The sequence below is a fragment of the Rutilus rutilus genome (genome assembly GCF_951802725.1).
Source record: "Rutilus rutilus genome assembly, chromosome: 25".
Classification (NCBI taxonomy): domain Eukaryota; kingdom Metazoa; phylum Chordata; class Actinopteri; order Cypriniformes; family Leuciscidae; genus Rutilus; species Rutilus rutilus.
This window is the reverse complement of record NC_140229.1, coordinates 26,279,242-26,299,517: the sequence shown is the minus strand read 5'-3', so window position 1 is coordinate 26,299,517 and position 20,276 is coordinate 26,279,242. Positions and strand designations below refer to the sequence as shown.

The 20,276-nt window shown below is 38.7% G+C and overlaps 1 protein-coding gene across 1 annotated transcript; it reads left to right on the top strand.

Moving 5' to 3' along the window:
* The first annotated feature begins 258 nt into the window (after positions 1-258).
* st8sia4 (ST8 alpha-N-acetyl-neuraminide alpha-2,8-sialyltransferase 4) lies at positions 259-20,184 on the top strand. Its single transcript, XM_084401458.1, has 5 exons — positions 259-440; positions 8,499-8,627; positions 9,323-9,580; positions 16,921-17,214; positions 18,954-20,184. The coding sequence occupies exons 1-5, from the start codon at positions 319-321 to the stop codon at positions 19,234-19,236; spliced, it is 1,086 nt and encodes a 361-aa protein (XP_084257584.1). The 5' UTR covers positions 259-318; the 3' UTR covers positions 19,237-20,184.
* The last annotated feature ends 92 nt before the right edge of the window (positions 20,185-20,276 follow it).

The window sequence follows — 20,276 nt, the reverse complement described above, 5'->3', positions numbered from 1 at the left end:
GTTAAATCATAATAATCATAATAAGTCTTCATAATGCATAAAACAATTGCACTTTTTTGTTAATTATAAGAAAAATAGCCTAAAGAGGAAGGCATAAAGGAGATTTAAGCCGTTTTTGCTTGTGAATTTGATGTTGCACATGATTATTATTAGCATACTGGTGAAGTTATTCCTGTACGCGTCACAGAGAGAGAGAGAGAGAGAGAGAGAGAGAGAGAGAGAGAGAGAGAGAGAGAGAGAGAGAGAGAGAGAGAGAGATGGGCGTGTAGCCGCTACAGAGGACTCGACTGTTTTCTTCTCATCTTCAGAAATATATTGATGTGCAAAATGCGGTTTACACGGAAATGTTGGACGATATGCGCCATAAGCGTTCTGGTGATATTCTACAAAACGACAGATATTGTCAGAAATGAAGTGCATCAGAAAACTGGATTGACAGGGTAAGGGCTCTTCTGCTGTTACTGCTGATCTAATGAACGGCGAAGTCTAATTCAAGTCTATACGTGTCTCTATGAACTAGGCATTCATTTATGCTGATCTATTTATTCATTTGTATCGTAAACTTCAGTTCGTGTGCCATACCGTTGTTCCGCCTCGGTTTAATTAGATCGAGTCACAGTCTTCTTTTGTTTTAGTTGAAAAGGCCATTTTATTCTTACACCCCTTGTGAAAAAGAAGTGCACTTAATTGTATTGGATGTGCATTTTGTAATTTCAAATCTGAAAATTAGGCCTATATATATATATACTGTATATGTGTATGTGTGTGTATATATATATATATATATATATATATATATATATATATATATATATATATATATAATTGCAGATAATGTAATATTAATGATTAAGTCACTTAACAGAGTACACTTTCATGACTGTTTTAAAAAGTGCACTTGTAATAATGGCACATTAAAAGAAGGCATACCATAAATGACATTTTAAATCATTATGTTTTAATAACATTACATAAAAGTTTCAAAGAAGTTACATTAAAGTATATTTTATGAAGTATATAGTTATAAATAAATGTTTCTCAGTACATTCAGCACTTGAACCTTATTTCAAAGACAATAGAAGTAATTATGAAATTACAGATGTACTTAAACTTAAGTAGGTCAAAAGGCCTTACTTTTTATGCATTTAAAATATAATGCAGTTTCATTAAATTAAAAATAACATGCAATAACGTGTGTGAAAACATCACACATTACAATCAGTTTGCACTTCATTCAAAGAAGTGCCATTTAAAGTATATTGTTTAAGCAAAAATATGGTAAAGCATACTTTTTTTCAGGGCCTACGTAGCTAAAAATATATTTTTTTCTTTTTTTGATACTCTTTCCTGTCATTGACTTGCGTGTCTTTTCAAATCCTTGCTGAAGTAGATCAAGTATTATAATACCAAATAAAAAAATGATAAAATAATAATTTTTGGGGGGGCTTTTGAAATTATGTAATGCGTTAATTTGAACTGAATGTTTTAAATAGCAAGGTCTTATTCACTGAAGAACTTGCTCTTGTTTTGTTTCAGGAACTGAAAAAAATGTGGTCAAGTTCATACTTGCTGATATGCTTCGCTTTACATGCGCTGCATTGGGGCAATTTTAGTTTTTCACAACAGATCATGAGTTGATGGCTTTTATCTGTGCCAAAACATCATACACATTTCGAAATATAGGCTACTTTGTTTGTGATTCGGCTCTGACGTGTGTGTGCGTGCGTACGTACGTGCGTGTGTGTGAGAGTTATGTGTTGTCAGGTAAGTGAGAGGACAGCAGACAGGTTTTGCTCATTAGATGTGGTTTCCTTTGTCTCATGCAGAGTTGTTGCACATGGTTTTAGAAACAGAAGTAGAAAAACCCCCACAGTAAATGTCAACTGCATCTGAAGTTGAGTTTCGATTTGATTTTACGAGATACAAATCTTTTGGCATTTGTGCAGAGACAGTCTGCTCATTTGCAAATTGCAGATTTGTACATTCAAACAAAATCGTGTTTACAGTAACTTTTATTCCCTCACAAAAAAATTATGAAAATAATTTGTTCTCTTTTCAGTGAAAAGTTCCAGAAGAATGTGTTGTTTCTGTTTAAAATCATGTTTCTGTGTAAAATCATTAGCAAAAAATTAAATTAAAAATAAAATAAAGTTTATTTTTGTTACCCCATTGCTTCACAAGTATCTTGATTCAAAAATGTTTTGATATTTGTACTGAAAAACTCAAAACCACTGAGTCAGAAAATCACTTTTTGCAGTGTAACGCTGTAACGGATGAAGCAGAATCAGAGGTGTGGATCTAAACGCAAGCTGAATTTATTAACTAAAACAAGACTCAGGAACACGGGGATCCAAAGAATATAACAGCATCTTACAAAAACATAGACAAAGGAAAACAAGACAACTGAAACAGAGAGCTTTAAACATGTACTGCTGGATAGTGAGAACAAGAAACAGATGTGCAGGGTTCTTATTGTTAGCTAAAACTGAAACTAAAACTACTACTTTCACTACTTGAAATACTGAAGTAAAAAACTGAAAGTTAACAAGTTCATCTAGTAGCCATGGCGGCATTTTTGTTAGTTGAACTACTGAAAACTAAAGCTTAAAGTCCCCCTGTAGTCAATAATTTAATCCCTTAAAAACTCTTCTTTGATCACCAAAATGAAAAAAAAATTCCTTGAAAAAAATATTCTTCATGCCTTAAAATAACTTGAATGTAACTCGACACCCTTGCCTTATTTAGTATGTGCAGTTCTATGAATGCAATGAGCCCCGCCTCCACTCACTCAGCTCCAGAGATCCCTCTCTCACACGAGATCCCACGATCACACGTTGATCTGATTGTCTTTGGTTCACTGCAGTTTTAAGGAGAAAACACTCAGCAATGGTGTCGACTTATGTCTAACTTATAGAGATGATATATAATGGCAAAAATACACAATAAAATTACTAAAACTTTAAATAAAATTAAAACTATAAAATATATATATATATATATATATATATATATATAAACAATATAATCTAATTCAAATGATTAGCAAAAACTATTATACATAGTATATCAACTATACTAAAATAACTGATGTGCAAAATCAGTATAAAGAAACAAAACAAGAACACAGGAAAAGTGAATGAAATTAATACAAAGTTAGAGTCTAGAAACTCTAGATGGCGCAGGCTGACAGGTCCTTAACTCAGTCTGCTTGTGATCACATCATTCTCTGTAGGGCACAGCTGATTGGTTCCTGCTGTATCAGTAGCCAATGAGCTCGCTGCTCAACCTTCAAATACTTGGTCAGCATTTGCCATAGCAGTGCAGCGCTTTCAGAAACCCTCCACCCCTCCCCGGCTCCACCTGTCTGGATCTGCTACGGGTAATTCAGTTATGTTATATCGAAGGGGTTAAACGATTTCAGATTTTTTTTAAGTCGACATTTATGTGTTGAAAGTCGAGTCGACGTCGACTAGTCGGTGATGACATCATTGATGAACAAATAAGCCTGAACCTCGAGCTGAGACTCGAACGCGGGTTGCCTTGTGCACAGATATGGCATACGACACAGCGCTCCTACATAACATCTTATTTTATCAGTTCTTTTGTCTTTGGGTCATTACATTTCTCACAGATTTCTGCTCGTTCTAAATCAGATACAGATAAAGTAGAAGTATAGTATAAGGTTCATTAGTTAACATTAGTTAATGTATTAACTAACCATGAGCAATACATTTGTTACTGTATTTGTTAATCTTTGTTAACGTTAGTCAATAAAAATACATTAAGTCATTATTATCTGGTGTTACCAGATTACATTTATATGAATGCATTAGTGAGAGAGCGAGCGATTGCGTGTGACTTGCACGTGGCAGCTTCCCTACACAGTTTGATCTTAATGTACACCTATGCTGTGGCCACGATAGTTTCTGAATTTGATCGACTCTTTTGATCTGAGACAATGGGTTAAAGTTGGGCCATATATTAGATCTGGTTTTATCATATAACTTGCACATTCAGGACACTGTGATTTGATGAAGTATTTTTATTTATTTTTTGATTAAAAAAAGGTGTTTTTCAATGTATACATTTGTAAGGAACTGAGGCCACTGTCAAAAAAAAAGTGGATCAGAAAAATAACCGCTACGACTAATGTTGAGTTTGCAGAGTAATATAGAAGTCATTGTGAATCTACTTTATCTGAAACTTTTTCGATCTCTTTAAAGGAGCCGTATGTAAGATTGTGGCCAAAACTGGTACTGCAATCACTTTCGAATTACTGTAGAGCGGTGTATCCCCTCCCCCTCCCCCCTGACTCGAGGTTGCCAGATAGGCTGCAGGATCCAGCAGGAACGTTTGTAGCTGCAGCTGTGGTAACTAGAGCTGAGCTGGCAACCCGGATGCCGAAAACACTACTGACTTCGTGATTGGTAGATAGGTGGAGGGTGGCGCTTCAGGCCAAAACACAACATGACAACATCAACATCAGTTGAGGGCTGCAACTTCACTTTTAAATGACAATATCCTGGCCGGACTACTGTTGTCAGTGATATAAGTATTTGAAATGAACATGATTTCTTAATGTCTAGTGACATATCAGGGCCATTTTATGATTCATTGAAATAGATTTCTTACATACAGCTCCTTTAAATGTTGATGAACATCTGAAGCAATTTGATTCCACCTGGTCTGAAAATTTGGACTCTATTGCTTCTTTTAAAGCTATGAATTGTAAGCCAAATTCTTGGCCATGGTTAAATGAAACGGTCCGTACTCTTAGAAAACATACTCCGCAAGTGAAAAGGAGATGGAAAAAAATACAGAATACAGGTTCACTATGACATCTTTAGAGAATCTCTGCTAGCATTTCAGAAGTCTTCGAGAGATGCAAAACATAAACTTTATTCTGATGTGATCTCTCGTAATGCAAATAAGCTTAAAATTCTATTTGCTACTATAAATTCAGTTATTAACCCTGCTCAAAGTCTGTACCCAGATCCCTCTGAGAAGATTTTCTTCACTTTTTCAATGGGAAAATTGCTGCTCTACACTCCAATATACCGCAATTACCGGCGGCTGTACCCTCAACCTGTAGTGTTACTGAGTGGAGAGTCTTTCAGTCTACATCTCCTTCAGCTCTGGCTGACACTGTTCATCTCAAACCCTCTTCCTCTAAGGCTGATGTTTTGCCACCACGCCTTTTTAAACAGGCTTTTCCATTATTGCACCAATATTATTTCCTCTCTACATGTTGCACTGTAAAAAGGGATCAGTTGACTTAGGAAACCCGTTGCCTTAAAATTAAGTAAATAAACTTCATGTTTAATCGTGATGTGGGATTGTCAAGTTCACATAATTTAATATTTTCAATTAATCATTAAGTTTAGTTACTTAATCATTTTAAGGCAACGCGTTTACTAAAAAAAATTGAAGTGAAGTGAAGTGAAGTGAACACTTTTTACAGTGTGCCTTTAGGATCCATCTTCTGAAAATACAATGTATCCCTCCACTGTTATGCGGACGACACTCAGATCTTCCAGTGAGACAGTCGAACATGAACATGAACATTATCAATCATTTATTGGCCTGTCTACAGGACATCAAAGCCTGGATGGCTGCAAACTTTTATAAATTAAATGACGATAAAACTGAGGTCATTGTGTTTGGCCCTAGTAATCAGGAAGTGGCTCAATGTTTAAAATAAACACAGTGTGTGTGTGTGTGTGTGTGTGTGTGTGTGTGTGTGTGTGTGTGTGTGTGTGTGTGTGTGTGTGTCTCTCTGTGTGTGTGCGTAATGCAGCAGCAGTTTAGAACGGCCTGTACAATAAGCTGTGTAAAACGTGCATTCACGTGATCAATGTTGAGCATCCAGATGGCAAAATCAGACGTATCTTGTGGAGCGCTCTCTGAGTATCAGGGCCGTGCACAGACATTTTGAGGGGCAGTGGCCTAAAACAAAAAAAGGGCCACTAAGGGGGTGGTTGCTTGTTAACATAAATTATCCAGTTATTACAAAATATACAATTAAAAGAGAAGACAGCACACGCTCAAATACATTTTAGACTTTATTGTAGATGTTTTGATAGAACATCACAATTACACATTGCTGATAATAACATAAACTATTTGCTGTCTTACATTTTTATATTTACCTGTTCCATTTATAGCAACACTTTTTTTATTTGGTACCATGTCCTGAAAGATCTTGATAACCTTTTTTTTATGATTCACATAAAAAATGTCATTTTTTATGATTCACAATTACACATTGGTGATAATAACAGAAACTATTTACCGTTTTACATTTTGGTATTTACCTTTTCCTTTTACAGCAAAACCTTTCTATTTGGTACCATGTCCTAAAAGATCTTAAAGGTCCCATTGCATGGATTATTTTATTATTTTAGAATGTTTCCTGGGGTGCCCTTATAATGTTAGTATGTTTTTAAGATCAAAAGTTGTAATAATTTAGAAATAAAAGGCATATTTCCTAGCCTGATTTTAGCCTCTGATTTGAACACTCTGTTTGAAGGGGCGTGTCTGTGTGAGACTTCAGTGTAAACGCCCACTGTTGTGATTGGCTGTGACTGTGAGGCTTCAGTGTAAACGCCCACTGCTGTGATTGGCTGTGAGACTTCAGTGTAAACGCCCACTGCTGTGATTGGCTGTAAGACTTCAGTGTAAACGGCCACTGCTGTGATTGGCTGTGAGACTTCAGTGTAAACGCCCACTGCTGTGATTGGCTGTAAGACTTCAGTGTAAACGGCCACTGCTGTGAGACTTCAGTGTAAACGCCAACTGCTGTGATTGGCTGACATGCTTGCATATGAAATAGCTAGCATTACATGTGGAACTCTCTCGAATACTTTTACTATTACAGCTATTATACGTTTTTACCATTACAGCTATCGGGATTAACGAATCATAAGAAGTTTTTAAGTATTTAGATCTATTCCCATCACATAAAAGGTTGCAGTGATGAGCATTGAGCAGATGACAGCCTGTTGATCGCGTGAATGAAGATCTTATCATTGCAACAGTTTCTGCACTCTCACTAATGCTTTCACCAATGCAAACATGAGGTAAGTACAGTAAGAGCTTTGTTGTGCAGCGTAACAGCGTCATTGATTTCATAATGAGTTTTGGCAAGTGTCCAGATAAACTCGCGCTGTGTGATTGACAGCTTGGGCGATTGGAAAGGGATTGTTCTTTGATCACTTTCTGTATATATATTAATCACAGTTTAAGTAAGATTATTTTCATCCTACTAAGAAACGACGTGAAGTTGATCGTTTAGTCACTGGCTTGATTTACTGATGCATAAACAGTATTGAACGATTTTGAGAGAGATTATCTGAACAATTACACATCAGAAATTAACATAACCCACTGGTTCTTCAGAGGCTCGGATGAAGGAACTAAAAAAATACTTTTGTGTTCATTTGTACATCCAAACACTGAGCAACTGCCATGCTGCGCTCGTTTGCAAGCCATGATGTCTCTCGAGGAAAAACCAATATCGCGCTCACGCAGCTCATTATTCTCATGGGCGGGCCAAGGCATAGAAGAGAAAGGGGAGGTAACCTTTCCCCTTATGACGACATAAGGGGAAGATTCTAGATTCGCCCGTCTGAGCTTTCATTTTCTCAAAAATACCCAGGGCTTGGTTTACCCAGTTTACCTTGTCTACAAAGTGTGCCAACAACAGAAAATTATTTGTATAAGATCTGATCGAGAGTACAATAATTTGATTAGACAAGCAGCTAATTCTAAGAACATGGATATGTTGTACAAGTTGTTAGCACTAGTAGAAGACCAAGAGCAAAACATTACCGACATAAATAAAAAAATTAAATAAAAAAAAAGACTAATTTCGCAGATTCAACCACTGTCTTGCATAGCCTACCTTTTAATGCGTAAAAGGTATAGCATACCTTCCTATACAGTGAGTGATGCTGCGGAGTGAGTGGGAAAACCTGGAGCGGTTTAGCGGAATCAGCTAAATGCTTTGAGCGGGGCGGAGTGGTGGGGGTGGGGAAGAGGGGCACCTCAGTCGATGAGGGCAGAGGGGCAGTGGCTCTAGCCACCGGGCCACCCCCCTGTGCACGGCCCTGCTGAGTATGCATTTATTTGTCATTTTAACTGAAACAGAGCGTAAGAAATTGAATTGATAATTTCTTATCCTGTTGCGCCCTCTATAGGCCATGAATGATCAGCGACTAGTCGACTCGACGTCAAGCTTAAAGCATCATGCCAGACCATTAAAGTCAACTAGTCTGTTCAACCCCTAATATATTGATGAATAATATATTGGCAGTGCTGGCCTTTATTTGGATACTCGCTGATAGTGTGACGGACGGGTACTAGTACACTACATGTTTCTGCTATCAGACTGTATGAATGAGTTTGACTACATGAGCACAGTATTGAACCCAATGCTAGCCTCAGTACTGGTGCATATGCTGGAGTTACTAAACCAGACCCTGCTTCTGTCTGAACAGGAACTCGAGGGCGAGCAGCACTCGACTGATGGCCAACGGCTCCGAGACGCCTCTCGGCAATGGTGTCAGTGATCTGAGTGACCTGGGAGTGGATTGGAGGCTTAATGCCACCCTTGTGACCATGATCAGGTGAGGAACCTGCACTATATAAAAAAGGTTTTGTTTGGTCATCTAAAAATGTGCTTAATGTGATACTTGTACGTTAATCATAGGCTGAGTTGAGAGGGATGAGTCCCTCTTAGTGTCCAGAAGTCTATAACATCAAAACAAAGCATTCTTGAGGTTCATCCCGGATTTACACCAGGATTAATGGCGTAAGTTTATGAGCAGTGATATCATGCAGGGAGTAGGACATCTGACTGGACCAAAGATGGATCTTGATGTTGATTCAGTTCAGTTCAATAACTCTGTACAGATCATCAATTATGAAATGGGTTCAGTTCATCTATAAAGCAGCTCTGGAGAAAACCGCTCAGTTCAGTTCTCATCCAACAGTCAGATCAATAATACTGCTGAATATTAAGTGTCCTCAACTAAACAAGCGACAGTGACGAACCCAAACTCCATCAGTGACAGAAATGGAGGAAAAGACTTGGAAAAAACCAGGACCAGTTCATCTCTGGCCAAATGAATCAACATGATGTGCTTATGATTCAGGCTGTGTCACAAATCAGATTGTCTACTCTATCACTTTCTCAGAGCATGACATTATTGGTTCACTTTTGGTGAATGCTTTTTCAAGCTGGTATGGATATGAACTAATGAGAAATATCAGTATTAGCCTGTAATCTTTTCCTTTTTTATCTGTTTCAACACATGGAAAGGAAGGACATACTTCGCTTCTTGGATGCGGAGAGAGACGTGTCTGTTCTCAAGAGCAGTTTTAAACCGGGCGACACATACCACTACGTTCTGGACAGACGCAAGACCTTCAATGTTTCTCAGACCCTGTACAGTTTACTTCCCGAAGTCTCTCCTCTGAAGAACAAGAGGTTCAGAACATGTGCTGTGGTGGGAAACGCGGGCAGTCTCCTAAAGAGCGGATGTGGGAAGGAAATAGACAAGCATGATTTTGTTATACGGTAATGTATTTCCTTCTTTGCAGTAATTGAATCATTACCGTCTTCTGGTAAGGCAGAGTCTATTAGGGTCTAAATGGTCATGCATCTCTCACTGTATCCGTGTTTTCACCGTCTTCACCTTAAATCACATTTTTGGAAACCTGAACCAGGGACAAAAGCTCAACGTCATTTAGAAACTTCACATGCCTAATATTCACCCCAAAATAAACACAATCATGTCATTATGTTAGTATTATTGACATACTATTGTAGATTTTGTAATATTTAGATTTCTTTTTAATAATTAGATTTTATTTGGAAGGTTTTTTTTTTTTTTTTAACAAAGGTTTAGTAATTTTGTTGTGCTTTTGCCATTTTAAAATGTGTGTCTGTCTGTGTGTGTGTGTGTGTGTGTGTATTTATATATATATATATATATATATATATATATATAATGGGGTTTTTTTGTACTTCAACTTGTTGCCTTGGCCAACTGAAATAAAATAAGTTTACATTTTTATATTTTATTTCTTTCTAGTTTTTTTTTTTTTTTTTTTTATTAATGAAAAGGATTAAGTTTTATTTAACAACAACAAATTCACCATAAAAGTAGTATGTACAACTTGTGCTCTATGATTCAAGTCTTCAGAAGCCAAACTATAGCTTTGTGTGAGGAACAAACTTGAATTTGAAGTAATTCACAGATAATCTTTCCTTCAAATCTCCTCACACTCACTTTTCCACAAGAGAGTCGAGTTCAGGCGGAAGGATGACCTCTGACCTGACATAGCTCTTCTCTTATATCGAAATCCTCTCATAAAATCTTCCCATTTTAGACTTCACATTCATGACTGCCATTTTGTTTTGCTCTATCCTCTGCGCTTCCACATTCGCCATTTCTCACCTCCGTACGTTTTCCTACAAAATCCCATGGCTTTGCTTCAGAAGGCCTTTATTAACCCTGGAGTCGCGTGGATTACTTTAATGATGGATGTGCTTTTTGGAGCTTCAAAAACTTTGGCACTATTCAATTCCATTACAAAGCTGGGAAGAGCCAGGATATAATTTAGGGATTAGTTCACCCAAAACTTAAAACTCTGTCATTAATTACTCGCCCTCATGTCGTTCCAAACCCGTAAGACTTTCGTTCTTGAGGGTCAGGAAATTATGGGATAATTTTCATTTTTGGATGAATAACCCTTTAAGTTTCACATGGTTGAATGGGATTTTTCAGATGCTCCGTCGCCTCAGTCCACGTTATTAAAAAGCAGAGACATCTGTGTTTATTATTATTCAAATATTTTTATTGGGTTTTCAATTGTAAACACTTATAAACAATTAACAAGTCCCCATACAGTAACCCCAACATACACAATAGTAAATGACAATAACCAAAATAAAATAGTAATAAAAAAAAAAAAAAATAATAATAAAAAAAAATAAATAAATAAATAAATAAATAAATAAAATAAAATAAAAACTGACACGTTACAGAGTTACAGAGCCTGTGAATCAATTATGTCCCAGTGTTTCCCGCAGGAAATTGTAAATTAAAATAATCCAGAAATGGCTGCCAGACCGTATAAAATCTCTGGGTTGAACCCCTGATCGTGTGTTTCAACTTCTCAAGTTTCAGGTGTGCCATTACATCCTCAACCCAGCGCCTGTGTGTGGGAGGCATATCTGACTTCCAATTGCGCAAAATAAGACGTCTGGCCAATAGAGATGAAAACGCAATGGCGTCTGATTGTGCACCAGATATCGCCATCCCAGCAGGGGTCACACCAAATATTGCGATTTCAGGAGCAGGGCTTATCTCTCTGTCACAAATGTAAGAAAAAGTGTCAAAAATTAAAGACCAAAACTGTATCAACTTTGGGCAAGCCCAGAACATATGACAGAGGGTAGCCGGAGCCTGACGGCATCGGGAGCAAATCGGGTCAACATCTGGATATATCCTGGCAAGCTTACTCCTAGATAGATGAAGCCTGTGGAGCACCTTAAACTGCAGCAAACCATGTCTAATACAGATCGAAGTTGAATGTATTCTTTTAATTGCGCTTTGCCAGGAAACGTCCGACAGTCCAAATCCTAGTTCCCCCTCCCATCCTGTCCTAATATGACTAAGTGACGGCGAGGCGATCATCTGAATATCCTCGTATAATCTACTCACTCCTCCTCTTTGATTTAGATCCCCCTCCAACCACTCCTCTATCCAATTATTTGACGAGAGTAGCGGAAAGGAAGGGAAATGTTTCCGAACAAAGACACGCACCTGCTGATACCTGAAATAATGCGAACTGGGGATATTATACTCATTTACCAGCTGCTCAAATGACATGAACACACCATCCTTAAAAAGATCTTTCACCCGTTTCAGACCATTCCTGAACCATGACTTAAATGCTGTATCCATGAGTGAGGGTGGAAAGAGTGCGTTGGCCGAGATTGGGAGAGAGGACATAGCCTGTCTATGTTTGAAGTGGGTCCTGAATTGGGCCCATATTCTGAGTGAGCCGCTCACAATAAGGTTATTTGTAAGGCGCTGCTTGCTGAGTGGCAATGGCGCACATACTAAAGAAGGTAAGGACACCGGATGAGCGGAATGTTGCTCCATTTCAACCCACACAGGCCCACCCCCCTCGTAAGACGCAGAAACCCAGTATATTAGTTTAAAAATATTAGCTGCCCAGTAATATTGTAAAAAATTTGGTAGTGCTAAGCCTCCCGCCTCTTTCCGTTTCTCCAGATGTGACCTTCTTATTCGTGGGATGGTCTTGTTCCAGATAAAGGTAGATATAGATTTATCTAGCTCTTTGAAAAAAGACTTTGGGATAAAAACAGGTATTGTATGAAACAAAAATAAGAACCTGGGCATAATTATCATCTTGACAGAATTAGCCCTGCCGGCAAGTGATATAGGCAGCGCTGACCAACGGGAAAGGTCCTGTTTGGCCCTTTCCAGGGCTGGTTTAAAGTTATGCTTAAATAAATCCCTGTATTTGCTGGTTACTGAAACGCCAAGATAAGTAAAAGTGTCGCGGGTTTCTTTTAGTTGATATGCCTCAAATGACATCTGCCGAGCCTGGTCGTTAATAGGGAAGAGCAAACTCTTAGTAAGGTTGATTTTGTAGCCTGAAATCTCTCCAAAATTAGAGATAATTTCTAATGCCTTAGGAATAGAGGTGCAAGGATCGGACAAGTACAGTATCAGGTCATCCGCATATAGAGACAGTTTATGATTTTGCCCCCCCCTGACAACACCCGTGAGCTCCTTGGCACTCCTAAGTGCAACCGCCAGTGGTTCAATGGCGAGGTCAAACAGAAGTGGGCTCAATGGACAGCCCTGTCTTGTCCCCCTACCTATAGGAAAATAGTTGGAGATTATTTTATTAGTACGGACGGAGGCCTGCGGGGTAGCATACAGGATCCTTATCCACGAACAAAAAGCCGGTCCAAAACCAAACCTCCCCAGAGTTGTAAAAAGATACTCGTACTCAATCCGGTCAAATGCTTTGTGAGCGTCGAGGGAGAGCAAAACCTCTGCTGTAGGTGGAGTTTCCGTGGAGTAAATAATATTAAAAAGCCTTCGTATGTTGCCAAAAAGCTGCCGCCCAGTAATAAAACCAGTCTGATCTGGATGTATCACTGTATGCATAACAGACTCCAATCTACTAGCCAAAACCTTGGTCAAGATTTTGTAATCGCAGCAGAGTAGACTCACAGGCCGAAATGACTCACATTTCAGAGGGTCCTTTCCTTTCTTAAGAAGGACTGAGATAGTGGCCTGGGTCATTGTAGGAGGGAGAGTCCCGCGCTCTAATGCCTCGGTATACACATTTTTTAAAAGAGGGGTTAGTTTAAATGAGAATTTTTTAAAAAATTCAATAGGGAAGCCATCCGGCCCCGGAGCTTTACCGCTCTTCATTTTTTTTATTGCCCGATCAATTTCGGCTGCTGAAATGTTGCTATCAAGATCTGCCCTGTCCTGCCGGCCTACGGTTGGGATCTCGAGACCATCGAAAAACTGAGCTAACTTAGTGCTATCACAATTTTCAGTGGTATAGAGGTCTTCATAAAATTTTCTAAATTGTTTATTTATGCTTTTTTGATCTGTGGTTATCCCTTCTGGAGTGTTAATCTCTGCTATAAATCCAGCCTCTGCGGATTGCTTTAACTGATGGCTTAGTAGTTTGCTGGCTCGTTCCCCATGCTCGTAAAATTCTTGACGAGATTTAAGATAGAGCACCTCAACTACTCCAGATGAGAGAGTATCGAATTCTGTTAGCAAACCTATTCTCTCTTTACACAGAGCCGCAGATGGAGCTTCAGAATTTTTATGATCAACGTCCTTTATCAATGAAATCAACTCATTAAGGCGGGCTGACCGTCTTCTGTTCATGCTTACATTATAAGATATGATCTGACCACGTAAATACGCTTTCATTGCCTCCCACAGGTTCGAGTGGCTCGTGTCTGGTGATTGGTTTGTTTCTAGAAAGAAGTCAATTTGGGCGGATAGGAAATTAACAAAATCTTCATCAGACAAAAGATGTGGGTTAAGTCTCCAGTTGCGTTGTGGAGGCTCGTTATCTGGAAAGCAAAGCACCATTGTTACTGGGCTATGGTCAGAGATAACGATACTATCGTATTCGCTAGATCTCAGCAGGGGGAGGAGTTTCTTGTCCAGCAAAAAATAATCTATCCTGGAATACGAATTATGCGCTGGAGAGAAAAAAGAATACTGTCTAGAAACCGGATTTCTATATCTCCATGCATCAACCACCCCATACGCTTGGAGAAAAGCATTAATAGTCTCAGCTGATTTACTAAGTGTTCTCGGTGCAGCGCTAGAACGGTCCATAGTGGGATCCAGAACACAGTTTAAATCTCCCCCGAGGACCAATTGGTGACTGTTTAATTCTGGAAGAAGTGAGAAAAAGTCAGTGAAAAATTTAGCATTATCCCAGTTTGGAGCATAGACGCAGGCCAGGACTATTGGTAAATTAAATAAATGTCCTTGAACAATAATAAACCGACCATCTTTATCTTGAATCATTTTTGTCTGTACAAATTGCACTTCCCTGTGGATGAGAATGGCCGCACCGCGGCATTTAGCGTTAAATTTGGAGTGAAAAATCTGGGAAAAACCCCCTCTCTTAAGTCTGGAGTGATCCTTATCAAGCAGGTGTGTCTCGGTTAAGAATGCTATGTCTGTTTGCAGCTTCGATAAATGAGAAAACACCTTACTACGTTTTACTGGGTGGTTAAGCCCTTTAATATTCCAGTTCGTAAATTTAGTGTTTGCCCGCCCCAAACCACCAAAATTAGGGATCGCCATATTCTAATATCTGAAATGATCTAACAGCAGCCTGTCTAGAAACAACCTGATCGTAAAGCCTATTCACAAGTGACAGATCTCTGTATAGACATTGTGCAATTGAAACCAATAAATGAAAAAAACATGAAAACAACAGAAAATACAAAAACACAAAATCGAACACATTATTCACAAAACCCCATTGCTGGCCTCTCCCCAAACGAAAGGCTGCATACTCCCCCAGTCGTACATTAACGCACAACATGACAAAGCTTACCTCGTGAGATCGAGTCCCACCAAAACTATATTAATAACAGAATAACATGTTGCAGCTAATCTTAACTGTAATCAAATATAGTACACACTCAGTACATGTCCAATCTAGTACCTTATTTATATTCCACTTTATATGAGTAACCTTAACCAACATAGACAAAATCTCCGAGCCAACCAGTCAGTTAGCAGGGCCCGACAGTTCAAAAACAAAACCAATACAAAATTAAATTTCTACTGGTGCATACTGGACACAATAGGGCACCATTAACGTTCGATGGGATTTCCAAACAGTTCAGTCATGCCAACACGGCATTTAGCCAAAAATGAACAGAAAAGCTCTAAGTTAAGTTTAAGGAAGTGCACATGTTAAATCAACCCGTTGTGTGTTCTCACAGCCAAATCAGCCCAAAACAGAAAGTTTGTCGTAAATTTGCGCCTTTGCTGACGGTCTTTAGCTGGTGATTGGATATATTAAAATCCCCTTTGCTTAAATAAAGTCTTTATCAAGATGGTAGTCCAGATAACGTTGATCCAACATACCTTTTTATACAGGATGTATGAAACCACGGAAAGTACGTCACTCTGCGCTGTCACATCTTTAGGTTGCGCTCTTCAGGTTTTCAATTATGAAATCCTTGGCCTGTTTTGGGTCTTTAAAGCTATTGCGCACACCATCTGACGTCGTTATCCTCAGCTCCGCTGGGTACCACAGGCCGTAGCGGATTCCCTCACAACTCCTTAACAGGCCCCGCACTTCATTGAACTCTGCCCGCTGCTTTGACACTGCTTGTGTGTAGTCTGGTTGGATGCGGATCTTATCACCGTCCCCCGTAGTCAGTTGTTTCATCTGCCCAGCTTTCCTTAGTATTTCCTCCTTCTCCTGGTAATAATGGCATCTGATGACGAAGCCTCTCGGCGGGTCACTGTTAACAGGTCTCACGCGCAGCGTACGGTGTGCCCGATCTAGTAAAGGGGGCTTATCGAGACCAAGCGTCTCCTTCAGGCAATGAGATATAAAATCCGTCGCGCGCTTCCCGTCCTCCCGTCCTTCCTTTATCCCAGTAATACGCAGGTTATTGCGGCGCGACCGTGCCTCCAAGTCCTCATTTCGTGCTTTCTGGGTCGCGAGCTCCCTCCGCACGTTAGCCATATCACGCTCCAGAGCAGCAATCAGATCGGAGTGGCTGTCAGCTGCCGACTCGAGGGCGACTACCCGTTTATCTAGGGCTTCACTCTTGGCGTTAGCATTATCATTGGCTAGTTTAATTTCTGCTCTTAGCTGGTCAACCTGATTTCGAATTTCAGCGGATTGTGCCTCTGCTTTGGTGAGCAATTCTGTCCTCAACTCGGCGATTGCTAGGAGGATGGCCTCATGTCCGGGTCCGCGGTCAAGTGCGGCGTTAGGTAACGTTACACCATCTTGTACAGCGTTAGCCTCTGGGCTAGCCTTGGAGCTAACCCTTGTATCAGGCGCTTTTCGGGGGTTTTTAGACATTTTCAACGAGCGTTTGTTCAAATTGTCCAGCCTGTTATGACGTATTGGCTTCAATAATGAGCGTGACTAAAGGTATTTACATTAAATTGCTGCTTCTGTATTTCTTAATAGTGTTGGCGTGGAGCTCGGTAGAAACACGTCCTCACATGGCACCGCTCAGACCGGAAGCCGACATCTGTGTTTATAAAATAAAGTGAGGCGGAAGTTTGTTCCTTAAACTGTAATATCTCTAATCTTATTTTCCACCTGTTTTCTCTGGTTCTTGCGCAGGTGTAACCTCGCTCCTCTAGAGGACTTTGCAGATGATGTGGGTTTGCGGTCAGACTTCACCACCATGAACCCCTCAGTGATCCCGCGGGTGTACGGTGGTCTTCAGGATGAAGCGGAGCGGGGGAAGCTCATCCGGCGCTTACAGCAGCTGAACAGCAGCGTGCTCTGGATCCCGGCCTTCTTGGTGAAGGGCGGCGAGAGGCACGTCGAAACCGTCAACCAGCTCGTTCTCAAACACAGCCTGAGGGTGCGCATGGCCTATCCTTCGCTCCGCTTTATCCATGCTGTACGAGGGTGAGTTGTAACGTTTCAAAAGTGGAGAACTGTAATTAAAATATATATGGAATGAAGTGTAATTGAAAATTGAAAATCAGACGTTTGTCAAGACATACTGAAGGTTTTCATCCCTTTGTTGTTGTAGTTATTTTATATATTTCATAAAATTTCATAAAAGAATTTTTAAGTTTATAAATAAATAAGTAAATAAATAGTTTTAGGGATGCAGCGATATGAAAATTCTTTATATTTAAAAGCTGATAAACGATATATTGGGAAAGAATTCCCAACTTTCTTTTACAGTAGTGTTTTCATTATAATTTGATGTAGTCTATATGACAGATTTGCGCTGCACATGTTGCACTTTACTGTATCTTCCTTTTCAAAGTGATTTCAATCATATTTCTAGAAATGTAAACCCATCATGTCGAACAGTGCGCATCTGAAGTGTCTGTTGAAGGAAACAATACATTATTTATCGGCTTTAAGATATCGGCCAAATTTTCTTATCGGGTCGATAACGATAACATTAAAAATGAACATACTGTATTTCGGCCGATACTGATATGGTGGCCGATATATGTCATGCATTTTGGATTCATTTTGGTGGAAGAACACTTCACTTCCCAGAATGCATTAGCTGTGTTTAAATTCTTGGAATTGCAATTCTGTAAGTTCAAACATTTTCCGAGTAATTTCCAAATTTGAGCTTTCGTTCACGTAAGATGCCTCAATGAGCACTGGGTATTCTTCTGTTTATATTGCACTGGTTGATATGGCAGTTGTCTTGAATTTATACTAAGAATGTAAATTTGTAGGAATATTATTAATTGTCCTTTATTGACTTCAAAATAATCAAGCAATTAATCTGTGAATCATTAACGTTGATACTGCAAAACACATGTGGAGGACTCCAAATATAATGTGCACGTAGCCTACTTTTATATTTCAACATAAATAACGTGAATATAAAGGGGATTTATGTTTTATAGTGCTATAGTAGTTAGTTAGTGTAGTAATGTGTAAAGACCTGATGACCTCTAAATGTCAAAATATCATGGAGAATTTGATTCCCCATTTCATGACCCCTCTCAAAATTGCCAGGGCAATTGCATATGAAAGAAAAGAATATATACATATCAAACTTTTACGGTTAACTGTATCTGCTTCATTGTTACTGGATGTTCCTTTGCAGTACGTTCTGTCACTTTTCACAATACTGTAGAAACATTTTTGGTTAAAGTCCCCTTGTGGTAAAAATCTAGTTTTTAATGTTGTTTATACGTCTATGCGGTGTTTTTAATATGCTTTAAGACAAACCATGTGTAAATTCATAAGGCGACACCATTGCTGAGTATTTTCTCCAAAGACAGTCTCAAAAACACGGTTTGAAATCGCTGGTGTTTCTGACGTCACAAGTTACCTTGTAACCAATCAGATCAACGTGTGATCGTCAACGATCTCTGAGCTGAGTGAGTGAGTGGAGGCGGGGCTCATTTGCATATTCATAGAACCGCGCATACTAAATGAGGCAATCGTGTCATTTTGGTGATCAAAGATGAGTTTTAAGGGATAAAATGATTGACTACAGGGGGACTTTAACAGATTAAAACAAATGTACGAACTGAATGTACTGATCTATTACACATTTTAAATATTTTTCATTACGACCGGAAATATTCAAGCCACCATCCTAATAATTATAATGTAAATGTTATTACACTTAATACTTAACAATGTATTTTTTTATCTCTTAGGTTCTGGCTTACAAATAAGATAAATATCAAACGACCGTCTACTGGATTGTTGATGTACACCATGGCTACACGCTTCTGTGATGAAATCCACCTGTACGGATTCTGGCCTTTTCCAAAAGACACCGATGGAAATCCTGTTAAGTATCATTACTATGACACACTAAAATATCGGTATTTTTCCAGTGCGAGTCCCCACCGCATGCCACTGGAGTTCAGGACGCTCAAAAGTCTGCACAACAAGGGTGCACTGAAACTCACAACGTCGAAATGCACATATTCTTGATCCGCAGCTCGCGGACGAACACTGTGATGAGGAGACGAGGAGTGTGCCTTCAACTGGAAACTGTGAACGGTTCATCTTGGGAGACTTTAGATTGGTTTACTATTAATAATGTGCAATGTTTTAGATACTGAATAATCTACTCTGGTTTTAAAATGACGGGCGAAACAGTCGATCTATATTAATGTCTCACACAAACATACTGTTTGAGAGATTGTTGTCTGTTTCTCTATACTGTACTTTTTTAGCATGTAGAAACATGATTATGTTTTAATTTATACAGAGATTCTGTATGTATGACAGACTATATGGCCTTCAAAACCCTCAAATTTTAAAACTACTTCAGACTTTCGGGTCAAGGCTTTCTCAAGCCAACATCAAAGTTTGTCACGATAAACTTTTATTATCTAATGATGTTTTATATCATACAGTTCCAAGATTCTCAACCAAGTAAACATGTCCAAAATACAAAACAATTTGTGTAAAATATACATTTTATGAATTTTCTGTGGATTACAATCAAAGCAGATCAATCAAAGGGACTTAAAAGTGATTAATAATTGTAAATGATCTCTTTTATAAATGATAGGCTACTGAGTTCAAAGGAACACATTTCTGGTTCGGTGTGAAGGAACCTTATGTTTACACCTAAAAAACTCTTTCTAAAACTGACTGAATATATTGTATGTTGTCCAAGTCATTTTAAATCATTGTACTGTATGTCATAATGTGTTGGCACGCTTGAAACAGATGTTCATTTATTGTTCAGGATAGTTCTGTTTTCTACTTTAGTGTTGTTTTTTGATCTTTTATTTATGTTGTAATGTATTTTTAAACATGATGGGTGCATTTGTGTTTTTATACCGTTTGTATTGCTGTAATTTTTTGAAAGCTTTAATGTTGATTTCAGTTTGCCAAATTTATATGTGGAAATACATTTTATACAAAAGCAAAAAATCTACTTGATTTGAATTTGTTGACACTTCTGATTACTTGATTTCTGATTGGCCTACATATCACATATAATACATATAATTATTTTG

Coding starts and splice junctions, on each gene's coding strand:
- st8sia4 (XM_084401458.1), top strand. CDS start 319: ATGTGCAAAATGCGGTTTACACGGAAATGTTGGACGATATGCGCCATA. Junction 8,628..9,322: donor ACCCTTGTGACCATGATCAG/GTGAGGAACCTG, acceptor ACACATGGAAAG/GAAGGACATACTTCGCTTCT. Junction 17,215..18,953: donor TTTATCCATGCTGTACGAGG/GTGAGTTGTAAC, acceptor TTTATCTCTTAG/GTTCTGGCTTACAAATAAGA.